Consider the following 13,902-nt stretch of genomic DNA (forward strand, 5'->3'; position numbering starts at 1 on the left):
TTTTGTTTTTCTGAGACAGAATCTGCTATGTAGTCCATGCAGGCTTTGAATCTGTGGCAATCCTGCCCCAGCTAGGACAACAGGACACCACACCTCATTTGGGAAACACAGGTACTTTAAGAGCAAAACATTTTGATAAAGATTTTAAGTGGCTCTTTTGGACTAGGGTCCTAACCAGGTCCCAAGAGACCAGAAAACCACTCACACAGAAGCTCCTCCCCCCTGCCCCCATCAAGTTAACCTTATCTGACCCTCAGAGGGGAGACGAGCTGCAGTTTTAGTCTGTCTGGATCTGCCAGTGTGGCTTCTTTAGCCTGATTTACTTTGATGTAGTCCCTACCTTACAAGTAAAGTTACTTTGAAAATAATCAACCTACTTCCAATTATTTTCAGCTTTGTAACCCCCACAAACTATTTGTTCTGTATACTTTTATTTTATACTTGATTCTACAACTACAAATATGGCCAAGGAAGATGTTTAAATTGTTGTAATTTTAGGCCGAGTGTGGTAGCACTCACCTTTAATCCCAGCACTTGGGAGGCAGAGGCAGAGGCAAGAGGATGAATGTGAGTTTAAGGCCAGCCTGGTCTACAAAGCAAGTCCAGGACAGCCAAGGCTACACAGAGAAGCCCTGTCTCAGAAATTTTTTTAAAAAAATAATTTTGACTTTGAAGTGTTGGCAGGGCATGATGTTGGGAATTGGATCTAAGAGCTCGTGAATGTTAAGCATGCTGCCTGTTATTTTAAAAAGTTTTATTTTATGTGCATTGGTATTTTTCCTGCATGTAAATCTGGGTAAGGGTGTTGAGTCCTCTAGAACTGAGGTTACAGATGGCTGTGAGCTGCCATAAGGTTGCTGGAAATGCAACCCAGGTCCTCTGGAAGGGCAGCCAATGCCCTCCCCCTCCCCCGCCCCTTTTAAAGATAGGGTTTCTGTGTGTAGCTCAGGTTGACCAGGAGCTATGTAACCCCAGCCAGGCCTTTCGACCCAGTTAAATTCCAAACTCCTGGGACTGACTGAGCAAGCTCCACTATAAGCAAGTTTACTGAACTATTACAGATGTTGGCAGGAAAATAAAGAACCAGGGTCTGTGACAAGTTCCAGCAGCAGCAGCAGCAGCAGCAGCAGCAGCAGCAGCACTAGGGAGCAGTGGGAAAGTGGCCACCAGACCCAGGGACAAGGGGATTTTTACAGAGTATTCTTCTGTTGTTGTTTTTGAGACAGGGTTTCTCTGTGTTTAGCCCTGGCTATCCTGGAATTCTTTTTGTAGACCAGGCTAGCCTTGAACTCACAGAGACCGGCCTGCCTCTGCCTCCCGAGTGCTGGGATTAAAGGCGTGAGCTTCCACCACCTAGCTGAGTATTGATTATTGCTTGGTGGTGGTGGCGTGTGTGTGTGTGTGTGTGTGTGTGTGTGTGTGTGTGTGTGTGTGTGTGTGTATCCTCAGAGGCCTCACTGGATCCCTTGGAGCTGGAGTTATTCTCAAAAAAGCCAGGCTAGCCCCAAACTCCTTCAGTAACTGAGGTTACCTGGAAGTTTGGGTCCTTCTACTTCCACCTCCCAAGGGCTGGGATTGCAGCTGAGGGCAAACTGCAAACTTGCACAACTAAAGAGTGGGTTTATGAGGTGTTCCCATCGAGCCTGCACTAGGTAGAAGAGGGCACAGATTACGTGACGCAGAACCCTTTGTTGGAAGGCAGTCCATAGATGAAACTGTTGGTTCTGGACTTGTTGTACTTAATAGTTCCAAAAGTCCATGGACAACAGTGGTCATCACCCTGGTGGAAAGGCACGAGACTTGAACATACCTTCAAAGATAGAATCCAAGGCCAGGCTACTCTAACATAGTGAGCTCCAGGTCAGCCAAGTCTGCATAGGGAGACCCTGTTTCAGCTGTAGAGGTTTTAAAGATTCTTTCAATGAGTGTTTTGCCCTCCTATAAGTGCACCATATGCATGCAGGGCCTGCACAAGCCAGCAGAGGGCACTGGACCCTTCGGAAATGGAGTTACACTGAGTGCTCTGAACTGAACGTCTGCAAGCGCACTGACTGCTCCTAATCACAAGCCGTTTCTCCGGCCACAAGCTCACAGCTTTACATTAACTTTCTCTCCTTCCTTCTCCCTGCCCATCGTCCTGCACTTGGTCATCACATTTAGGGCACCTGAGTTTTTCTATATCAGGGTTGAAATCCTGATTGTCACTTAACAAGATCTCTTTTCATCAACCACCTCATCAGCTCACTAGAGACAACAGACTCGCAGGAGGACCGGCAGAGTGGTATGCGTGCCAAAGCATTACCAATGGGCTTGGTACCCAAACAGGCATTCCTGACTCTCAACGTCACTGACATCCTGGCAGGATTTCTGGAAGCCAAGACATCTCCTTACATAATAGGCAAGTTAAGTTTTAAAAGAACAAGGGAGGGACGTGAAACATCAGTTACCAAAATGTGGTCCTCAGACCACACCAGCCATCACTGGCTCCCTAGGTTAAGTTAGGCAAGCACAGTTAAGTTTGAGGAGCCCCACCCAGTCTGTTTCCTCCTTTTAGTGATGATCTGTCCACTGATAGGCAAACAGATAGACGGACTCTCAAATTCTCTCAACTAGTAAGTATTACTTAAAATCTGAAAAGTACTCCCATGGAACACTGCTCACTGGCTGCCTCTGACTCACCATTTTGAAATGCATCTCATCCCACCCCAAAAATGTGGATGGCACCCAGGGCTTAGTATGTGCTAGGCAAGCATGTCACCCGGCCACCCCGGCACCTCACCCCCTGTTCCAAAGGCAGCATTTCAAGACACTGGATTGTGTTTCAACACCTCTCTCTCTCTCTCTCTTTCTCTCTCTCTCTCTCTCTCTCTCTCACACACACCCCCCCACCACCACCAGTTGCCAGAGGCTGTCATGGGAAACTGGATACAGCTAGCGTTTGCTGAATAGATCCTTAGTGAGCTTGCTTAAGATACGTAAACATCCACACTATTTGAACATCTTTTGTACATCAAAGGATTTTCAAGTACTTTCGTCTGGCTACAGCTTACAATTGCAAACGTGGAGCAGCAGCAAAGGCACAGACCAGTAAACTCTGAGGGAAGCATTAGTCATTTGGGAAATGAGAGGCCAAGGCAAAGGCAGAACACATGAGTCACTGGTGGCTTCTGGTCTGGTTCCAGTGGAACCATCAACCGAATTTTGCATATAGGCATATCTATTTTTCTGGGAATATAATATATAGCTTTTCTAAGATTTTCAAAAGGGCCAGATCTCCCAGAGGGTTCTGAGGTTATTAGTAACTGGTCTGGCAACATATACCCATGGGTATGGTAGTGGCAAAAAATGTTACAGTGGTAACTGCTGCTTTCTGACTGGACTTTAGACCTTCTCACAGGAGACAATTCCATGAAAGGTACTGTAAATCTGGCCAAGAACCCATGGCTGGGAGGTCTAGGCCCTAGGGGTGAACTGACTGTTGTTTTGCTAAGAGGACATAGTGATCAACCTGCTCTCTAAACACGTATCCTTATACGTGTTTAGATGTGATTAGTGAAGCAGCTTGCAGCCCTTCCCAAAGAAGCTTCTTTGCATGGGGGTCAGTGCTAGCACAGAAAACTCCCAACTGGTCAAAGCAGACGATAACGCCAGGTGGGACATCTGTATCACACCTTCTCCCAAGGCTCAGGGGACATCAGAGAAGAGGAGGAAAGATTCTAAGAGCCATAAGTTAGGGAGGATGGGGACATGACAGGACCAATGCGCTCACACTCACACTAGCTGGGGCTGCCTGCACGGGATCAAGCCATTCAACATTCCAGCAGGGGCTCGCAAGCCACGCCCCTAGCTGAGTGGTTAATGACAGATGGTGGCTGCTAGAGAGGGAGCGGCAGTCTTCCTTATGGGTGTGGATTCTGACAGGTAGACCCTGCTCATGTGTACGTGGACAGCATGAACCAGAACCAATGGGTTGTTTTTAAAAAAGGAAAAAGATGGGGTGGGATGCACCCAGGAGTAGCTGGGAGGGGGGGGAGAATGGTGGGATAAATATGAAAAGATGCTATATGCGTATATGAAGTCCTCAATGAATAAAAATATATTACAAGTTATTAAAGAATAGATTCTTGGGAACTCCCCCTTCCCCCTAGCTCTATGCTTCACAAGAAAGCCAGTGCCTACTTTGTTGTGAGTTCTCACCTGGATGCCTCCGTTGAATCTTTCGGTTTTTCAAACAGACAATTAAATGCTCCTTCTATCACCCACTCCCCTCCCTAATAAAACAAGCCCGGATTGTACAGCATTCGTTGTTTTTGTAGAGAAGACTGTTGCCGAGGACAGCATGAGTTAACTTGTTTTAATGTGGTCTGCTATAAAAATGAAGGTTTCTGCACGGCACAGGTGGCCTTACAAATGTTAATGATAGTTAATGCTGGCGCTATACCTTGTCCGTCATTAGGTTCTGCTGACCAACAGCAGCTTTTCTGAGGCGGATTAATACCCAAATTGTGAATCATGGAACTTTTTTTTTTACTTAGCACACACAGTCACAATCTATTGCAAACTTAAATACTAATCGATAATACCTAGCTGAATTATTGGATCCATTTCAGGGTTGTGCTTATTACTCAGAAGATAGGCAACTAGCAAAAATACACATTTCTTTTACATATCCCCACCCCCCGTATTACACTGTAAAAGAAATATTGTTCAGTGCACCTCCTAAGAAATAAACTTCCTTATAGCATTTCTCTCTTTATATATATGTATATATATCTATCTATCTATATCTATCTCCAAACAGAGGAAGAGCACAATGCAACTTTTAAGATTACCATTTAAAGCAAGAGCGGTAAGAACACTCTGGCACCGGAGTCTCTCCTGATTAGAAGGTTCCGCCTTTGAGCACCACTGTTCCATCTTGGCTCCGCAACAGGAATAAATTCAATGCAGGATGGCTTTGGACAATTTGGTCGACGCCCTACAGCATCCGCCACACTTTCATGTCACGCATTTAGTCATCCAAACTACAAGCTGTAGAGTCAACAGTGTGCTCTGCTGTTGACTTGCCCATCGAGATTTTTACTACCTGCCTCTTGGCCACTGACTCAATAGGTTAATAAATATGTAATTAAAAAGTTACTAACAACTAAGTTATTGGGAAGACTTATTTTTTTTCTTTCTTCCAGCTCTATGGTTCTTAAGAAAACCAATGTCTAATTCTTTGTGAGTTATTTAACCTGGATGGGTCCACTGATTCCTTTGGTTTTTCAAAAACATGATCAAGTGTTTACTACATCATCCATTCCCTGTGCCGATAAAATGGTAACACAGGCCAGAAACAGGCCTGGCTAGAACAATGCATGAGGACACCAAGGCCACCCTCTCTCTCTGGATACAAAATTGAGTAACCACAGCTGGTCTGTCTGGAGTCCTGCTTGCCAAGAGAGAGACTCTTCTGTGGACCTGGTCAGATGTAGCTGACACAGTGGAGAAGCCTGGAAACATCTGTCTCTACAAACTCACTATGAGGGAAACAGCAGAATTCCTAGGATGGACGAGGTTGCAGCTCGGTTGCTCCCAAGCTGAAGTCAGCTGCAACCACGTTTGTCTAATCAGTAGTGTTTAAAAACATTTTGAATCAGTTCCTGGCATTTAAAAAGTGGAAATATTTTGAATGAGATTTTTCTTGTGGGAATCTGAGTTCCATGAAAATCCGGCCTGGATTTTTTTTTTTTTCATGGCAGCAGCTGGGTCTCAAAGGGGGTGGCCCTAGTACTCGGGCTGGGACATTATGGTTTGCTACGGCTTCTCTACTCCAGACTAGTGGGCAGTGCTTGAGGGAGCGAGCTGCCTTACTCCTATGGTGTGCTGAGTTCTGTGGCACTAGGACTGGTTAGTGGCGCCTTTCTACGGTGCTGATGAGTTGGGCTTCCCTTGGGGTTGGCTCACTTCCTTGTGAAATAGCCCTCTGTTGACTGAGGGCTCTGAGCCATATCGAGTTGCTTGGGTAGGGAATCTTAACATGCGACTCTACTTGTCCTTTATGCTGTACTGCAAACGCCAAAGATACAATCACACGAATGTTTATGTGCTTAAGTGTGTGAGTGTTGAACATGTAAAAGGGGCATGTATCCATACAGACACAGGCAAACCTCCACTTGGGCAGAAGTTAATTTGGTTCCACAGATACAAGTGCTGGCAGCATGGAGAATAAATGTAACAATTTGGTAAAAATCTGTATAATTCTGTCTTACGATGTCACAGCGAGTGACTTTTAAGTTATTGCTTTTTGACTGCGGAATAAAGAGTTCGTTCTGTCATTTCCCATTCAAGGAAAAGCAACCAGAATCAGAGGTTCCCACGGCCGATGCTTGAAGCCGGTTCTGAATGGAGATGCCATTTCACTCTGTTCAAGAACTGAGGCAGCAAGTTGAGAATGACTGAATTTGTCAAAAGTACAAAAGAAAATCAGCACCCCAACTGCTAAGTGCTCGGAAGGGCTTCTTAAGGGCTTTCTAGAGCCCAGCCTGACCAGAGTTCATGCCCCCCTTAGAAGGATTGCAACTCTACTTATGCAAACCTCAGTTCCGAACATGGAGCTGGCATTAAACACAGTCAAGGAGGATTCGAAGCAGTGCTGGTGTCTGACATTCAGAGTCACAGAGGATCTCATTTTCTGCAATAAATGTCTTTCGTGGATTCTGCTGCAGAATCACGTTTACGTGGCAGTCTGATTTCAGGCACTTTTAAAAACATGTTCATCTGGAATGAAAATCTGCACGCACCACTTCTGCATACTTTGAAATGAGTGCTGAGTAATTCTAGCTCCCAAACTGACAGCAGACCCCTGCCTGGCTCTCAGCTTGCTCCATCAAACACGCTGGTGACTGCTGGGTTTGAGGTGTATGTCTGAGGTCCCCTTCTAGCTTAGTACAAAGAGGTGAGTCATACAAATCCAAAGTACTCAGTTTCTACTTTAAAAAAAAAAATACAAAAAGGTAACTACACTCAAGGTATTATACAGATGGCTGTAGCTACTATCGAAATAAATAACATGTCTGGCTCCAAGGTTTCACTCTGAGCTCTTGGACGAGATCTGATGGAACGTCAAGTGTGGAGACGCACTCCTGGGCACTAGCTGCTGGAAGGCAAAAGTATCTCAGCATCCTTGCCGTTGGCCACCACGGCACTGGGAGAGCAGCTGCTGGCAAGGTCTTCCGTGGTGGTCACGGAGGATGCCTGGGGATGAGTCTTGGCCCCTGGAGCGGCAGCAGATTGGGAAGGGGTGAGGCCTGGTTTCTTGGGTGGGATTGGGGGCGGGTTTCCTCTCTCGGCTCTGGGGATGGTTGGGGACTTGATTCCCGGAGACAGGGGGCTCAGAGGGCTGGACACTTTCCCTGGAGTAGGTGAATGGCTGGTGTCACCTCTTGGGTTGGCAGTGTTGGCCAGATTTCGATAGTCTGTCCCGAAGGGGGAGCTGTTGGGAGAGACCGGCTTGATTGGCCCTTGGTTAGTGAATCTGGAGAGCACCTGTGTGACTGTGTTTCGGGCCAGCTGCTTGGCAGCAGAGTTGTCTAGCAGGGTAGGGGACAGGTCCCTGGACGGAGGGCTCTGGAGACCACTGGCTTGCTGATCTTGATCAGCTTGGGACTGAAATTTGTGCCGAGCTGCGTGGAACCGCTGGTTGATCCCTACTTGGTAGGAAGACTGGTAGCCAGGGCTGCTGACTGAAGACCCCAAGAGGCGCTTGGTTAGAACCGGGGAAGAGCAGGGAGATGACGTCAGAGAGGAAGAGGCCGTGCTGCTGGGAGACAGTGAGCTGCCACTGGAAGGGAGGTGACTGGGCATTGGGACTGGAGCATCAGGCCCTACAGGACACCCACCGTTCTCCATTGGTTTCTCCTGGGCTGATACCACAGATTTCTCTCGTGGAGGCCCTTGGCTTTCTGTGCTGCTGCCTGATGTCAACTCCCTGGTAGTATGTATTTCTGGGTCACAGTGGCCATTAGCTTTTGCATACGAGTAAGCAGGGGTGGTGGGACCCGGAAGTCCAGGGTCTGTCAGCTTGGCTAGGATGCTCCCGTGGCTTCTTTCTGTCTGAACACCTTCCGTTTGGCAAAGCACAGACACCTGCAAAGGAGGCTCGGTGGCTGTGCCTCTGGACGTGGTCACTGGCTGCTTGCACTGCTCGCTGGTGGCCCTGTGCCGCTGTGCCGCCTCGAGGTCTTTCACACGCTTCTTCAAGCTTTCCATCTCCTCCTTTAGGGCTCTCGTCCGGTTCTCTTCTCGGTTGAGTTTGGCTCTCAGCTGCTCCCTCTCAATGTCGAACTCAGACAACTGCTTCTCCACCTGGGCCTCCGTCTGCAGGCCTCGCTTCCGCTCAGCTGCCAGCTCCTCCTCCAGCTTACTGGCCCGGCTCTTCTCTTTCTCCAGTTTCAGGCTCAGCTCCCCCGCCTTCTGCCCTTCCTCAGCGGCCTTGCTGGTGGCCTTCTTGCACTCGAGCACCAGCATGGACGAGAGCTGCTTGTGCCGGGAGCGCTCCTCTTCCAACTGACTGCACAGCTTCTTTTGTTCTTTCTCGAACTTTTTCACTTGTGACTTTTCAAATTCCAACTAGGGAAAGAAAGAAAGAAAGAAAGACAGACAGACACCACCACACATCTTGATTAGTGCAGGAAAACAAATGGATGTACTGAAAATGACAATCCTACAGAGTGCCCTCGCTGCCTGCTCTCTGGTGCGTGGCTTTAGCACGTATGCCGTGGTGCTGAGGTTAACTAGTGGTTTGGAAGTATGAGAACATCCCACAAACTATGGTTTCATCTTTTCTTGATGATTTGGGAGGCATCTGAGTTCCTAACTGCCTCAGGGTGAACAGTGGGAATGTGACGCACCACTGTGTTTTAGGTATGTGGAAAGGACGTAGAATCAGCCAAAACAAATGACAGAACACCACATATGCTAGATCTGGGCATGGATGCTGTTGAAAATCAAACTTAAAAGTTCCTTAGTCATTTTCTCTCATCTTAAAAAAAATAAACGAACATAAACAGTTGCACTTAAATCCTACTTTTGTTGTTGTTTGCACTAGACAAGATCTTACTCTGAGACTTGCTTTGAACTTGAACTCCTTCTGACTGCTAGGATGACAGGCATGTGCCACCCTCCTAACAGTTGAATGTCTGAATGTCTAGCCTTACCACACAGACTCTGAATGAGAGGGAGCAGGATGAGTGAACCCTTCGAATCAGGAAATTTCCAAAAGGAGATACATTAATAGATAAGGAAACCAACTCAGTGAGCCATGATAATATTAATAAATAAATAAATAAATAAATAAATAAATAAATAAAGAGTGTGAGTTCAAGGCTACCCCTATCTATATAAGCGAGAATGAAAACACATTTTATACTACAGGAATAAAGGGTTGTTTTATGTCCTGTGATCTTTGCTTCAGGCATACTGGATTGTGACTAGCCATGCTATTACTGTAGGTCAGGCAACAATGAAACAGTTGAAAATCAGAGCCCTCTAAACTACATGCTATGAGTGATCTATGCTTGCTTTATTTTAAAGCTATATGTTCTTGGGGGGGGGCATGTGTACGCCAGTGTGCGTGTTACTGTAGACAGGGCATCAGAGTCTCCTGAGTTTGAGTTATAGACAGGTGTGAGCCACTTGATGTTGATGTGAGGAACCAAATGTGGGCCCCGGACCATCTCTAATCTATGTTTAAAAAAGGAAGACTTTTTGGAAAAAGATGTGATAAACATGGAGCATTCTATCTTATTTTTAAAGACATATAATGTAATTCTGCACACTAAAAATGACCCTAAGAAACCCAGGGCAAACGTCATCACGGCCCTTCTCCCCAGGTACCTGCTGCGTCAGCCGTTCCCTCTCCTTCTCCAGCATGTAGGTGACGTCATCTCCTTCAGCGGTGTCCTGCGCATGCCTCTGCCTTTCTTCTTCGAGGTCAAGGATTACCTGCAAAGGATTTAAAAACATTTACTTCCAAATATCAAGTAATCACACTTAGACCACTCAACACTTGAGGGTTCCAGATTAAACACACAAATGGAAGCCCAGCCAGGGCTGTCAAGGAGCATGCCGTCTGGCAGGTGAAAGACATGCAGGCTATGCGCTAGAAACAAGATATTTACTTTGCTGAAGTGTGCGCAGAAGAATGCAAACAGAGACAAGGGAGAAACTAATTAGCCGTGGGGGTTGAGAACGGCTGAGAACTAGCAATCTGGGAAGTCACATGCAGTCTGCGCTGGGCGTGAGCGTGGGGTGCGGGACTGGTATCCCACAGGATGAGGTGTCCTTCTCTATGCTGGCACTGGAGTCACCAAATGGAAGCTTGAAATTAAACATCAAAATCAAAGGGGACATCCTGTGCCCTGCTTAGCCAATACAAAGTGTTGTACATCTACTTCGTCCTATGTAGAAAAGGCTCAATTATTGTGATCCTAACTGGTGATTTTTCACAAGACTCTTTCTTAGTGACATGCCTGTTTATCCTATTCCGTTTATCCTGGTGCTAAGGAGCCAACCCAGTTTGGGAAAGTATTATTTGGTGGCTTCTATTTCAGAGGTTCTGACCCCGACCTCCAGGGCATGGCACTGTCAGCTACCTTGATGGCCATTTCTCCTGATTTTGTCTCATAAAAATGTCTTTAAAAATTTTTTTCTTTTACTTTTTACCTTTACATATACATTTATATTATTACACATAAATACAATAAACTACTTACAACAAGAAGAACCACGAAACAATCAGGAATTATATAAATGTTACATTCATAGTGTTTTGGCTATTTGTATTTGGCAGCCTTGAAGAAAACATCTTTCCTATCTTGGTGAATCTACAACTTTGAGTGTAAATCAGTATCTATCATATCTCATCCCTATCAACCTAAAAACATCTATCTAGACCTAAAAGCATCTTAACCCCTAAACTAAGCTTAATTGTAAAACTAAACTATCTGGTCTTCAGCCCCATCAGAGACTTGAGAAGGAATAAAATTAATTATCTGAATAAACAGGAAGTGCAAGTTAGCAGCTTCTAAAATGAAAAAATGACAGAGACAGTTTGCTGCCTGAACAGTCACCCAAAACTCTCTATAACACTGGAGCATCATCTTCAGCCTTCTGGCCCAGTATATCTGACAGACATATTTGTGAGGCAGGAACTATTGAGGACTTGTTTTCCCTGTCTTGGCAGTTTGTCAACTCTGCCTGCATACAAGGTTGCCCACTTTTAGGCAGAATTCTGTCTGTAGCAGAAACGAGGACATTTTACTCAGTAGCTGGTGTGCCACATTTGAAGCCATCTCCGTAATATAGAAGAACATCTTTTTCTATGACACGGAACCCCACTTTAAAATTTACAATGAAAAAACTAAGCATGGTGACACACGCCTATAATCTCAGTATTCAGAAGGCAGAGGCAGGAGGATCTCTCTGACTGTTAGGTCAGCGTGGTCTACACAGTGAGTTCTAAGCCAGGCAGAACTACACAGGGAGATCTAGCCTCAAAACAAACAAACCAACCAACCATTCCAAGAAAATGAAAATGTAGAAGTGTACTTCCTTTGAGCTTAAAAGATCTAGTTTTAGATTAAATGTGGCGGCTGTGTTTTACCTATCCTCCCCTTTGAGAGCCCCTTACAATTACAGAAAGGAGCGGAAAAACTATAACGTCTCAGAGACAAGAGACGTTAGTACGGGAGAAAGGTTTTTGCTTCTGTCTCTCTCTCTCTCTCAATCAATCTCTCTCTCTCAATCTCTCTCTCTCTCTCTCTCTCTCTCTCTCTCTCTCTCTCTCGTGAGAGTGTGTGTGCACCACATAAATGTGGCTGCCCACGGAGGCCAGAGGCATGGGACTCTGTGGAGCTGCAGTTACTGGTGGCTGTGAGCTGCCCGAGGTGGGTGTGTTAGCCACTGAGCTCGGGCTCTTTGGAAGGAGCAACTAGCCACTTTGCTGCTCAGGTGTCTCTCCATGCCCCAGAAGTTTAAGAACATTGGCAAGTGGGAGAAGAGCCTGAGGCGAGGCAGCGCTTCCAGTAGACGACCATCTCACCGCCAGGCCCCCGAGGCGGAGCTGGAACCTCGAGGCAGCAGGGGCTTCGGGAGTGTGGCTCAGAGCCGGAAGTTTCAGATTAGATAAAGACTTTCCTTAAGCTGGGTATGGGGAGCGGGTATCTGTAATCCCAGTGCTTGGGAGGTAGAGTGAAAAGGGCATCTTCAGCTACATAGCGAGTTCAAGCCTCGTGGGGGTCACACGAATGCATGTTTCAAAACAACGAAGATGAAGCTATCTGTGGGTGCTGGGGGGCATGGGCAAGGGGAGACGGGACTGAGCCATGGCCATAAGTGATGGGTTCGTGTGCTGTGCGGGCTCTCATCCTTCTGAGAGGTGAAGGGTTACAGTTAACAGGCACACCACACTCCACTTATACACCTCTAAGGACTAACTGACAACTGGCAAACTTAGTGCTCTGCTTGGGAACACACCCAAGAGCAGATGGGTACTTTGTAGGGCACGGTTGTGCACATCTTCCCAGGTAGCCTAGGTCATCATATTTGGTTATAAAGTGAAAGTCTATGGTCAGCCTGAACTACATGAGACCCTGTCCCAGGAAACCAGCCAACTAGATGAAACAGGAGAATTACTTGGTTTCAAAAATTTACTACTACTTAAAATATTTTACATTGAAACAAGAGTATATTAAGAAATTCTCAGTTATTTTTAACTTTCTCCTCTCTCCAGTCACTTAGACCTGCAAACTATACTACACCTTCTATCACACACTGTGCACGACACCTTCCTCATCACTTCCTGTGTGAAGCGGGAAGATGGCCTGTCCACCCACCAACAGAGGAGCGGGGAAGATTTTCTTAGTTCACGTGAAGGCCCTGACTTAGGTCACATTTCAATACACTGCCACTAATGTTCTAGAAGACACATTCTGGGCTAGACTCTTTCAGGTCTTAAGCAATTTTTGGAACTTGACTGAAAGTAGAAAATTTACACTTTTCATGAAAATGCAAACACTTCTGATATTCTCCATATTTCAGGGGCCTTGTGGGACATCTGTGACCTACCCATGGTTAAGGACTCATCCTCTAGACTCGATGAAGAGAAATAAAGACTGACAGGCAAGAAGACTCAGCTGGGGCAACTTAGCAGAGAGCGCCCGTGGAGGTAACCCTGAGAATAAACTAATGTCTACTAAGTTAGCTGACCTCACTTTTCTGATGAAAATGTCTCCTACTCATCCTTGTTGATGCCTATCTCATAGGTCCAAATCTAAACTGATAGTTTTCTTAAAATGCTGAAAGCTGGGAACGAATGCGCATATGCTGGAATTCTGAAACAGGAGACTGCAGGAGTACAGGCTTGCCCTTCCTACCCGGGAGCTATCAGACAGAGCCAGAGTGCCTGCCCTGAGCCCCAATCCGGCATAGAAAATCGTAAAAACAAGCCAACCCAGGAGATGCTTATGGCCTCACAAGCATGTAAGGAAACGCAACACCAGAATGAATGGAGCCATCTCTATGCTGCCTGGCTATAGTAGGCAGGCTTCTACCCTCTCTCCCTCTTCCCTAAATACCTGTTAATCTTTTTATTTATCACTTAAATAAGCCGAACAGAACGCTCTGTTCAGCTCCAAGCTTGGCTAAACACTGGCTTGTTGCCAAAGTTTGGGAGACTGAGATCTGAGAAAAATGCACCAAGTGTTCTGAGCGGCACACCAGGAAGGAATGCCGCCTTCAGTCATGGCCACCTTAGTCTCTAAACTGAACCTGTGCATACCCTGGAACCCCTTCGTACTCTCCTGACTCCTGTGTAACTCACGGGCCTTTCTGATACCCATGAGCTCCCTGGAGCCCTCT

General features: G+C 46.3%; 1 protein-coding gene across 3 annotated transcripts in view; it reads right to left on the reverse strand.

Annotated features, from left to right (window-relative positions):
- Positions 1–4,340: 4,340 nt before the first annotated feature.
- The window catches only part of CTTNBP2NL (CTTNBP2 N-terminal like), a 53,663-nt gene continuing 44,101 nt past the window's right edge, over positions 4,341–13,902 (reverse strand). For all 3 annotated transcript variants that reach the window (XM_084755378.1, XM_084755376.1, XM_084755377.1), the window contains exons 5-6: positions 9,880–9,987; positions 4,341–8,613 (exon numbers count right to left, since the gene is read on the reverse strand). In XM_084755378.1, the coding sequence (XP_084611504.1) occupies positions 7,135–8,613; positions 9,880–9,987 (1,587 nt within the window). In that variant the 3' untranslated portion in view covers positions 4,341–7,134. The remainder of the gene's footprint in view (positions 8,614–9,879; positions 9,988–13,902) is intronic.

This window comes from Acomys minous (assembly GCF_964271855.1).
Source record: "Acomys minous genome assembly, chromosome: 14".
Lineage (NCBI taxonomy): Eukaryota > Metazoa > Chordata > Mammalia > Rodentia > Muridae > Acomys > Acomys minous.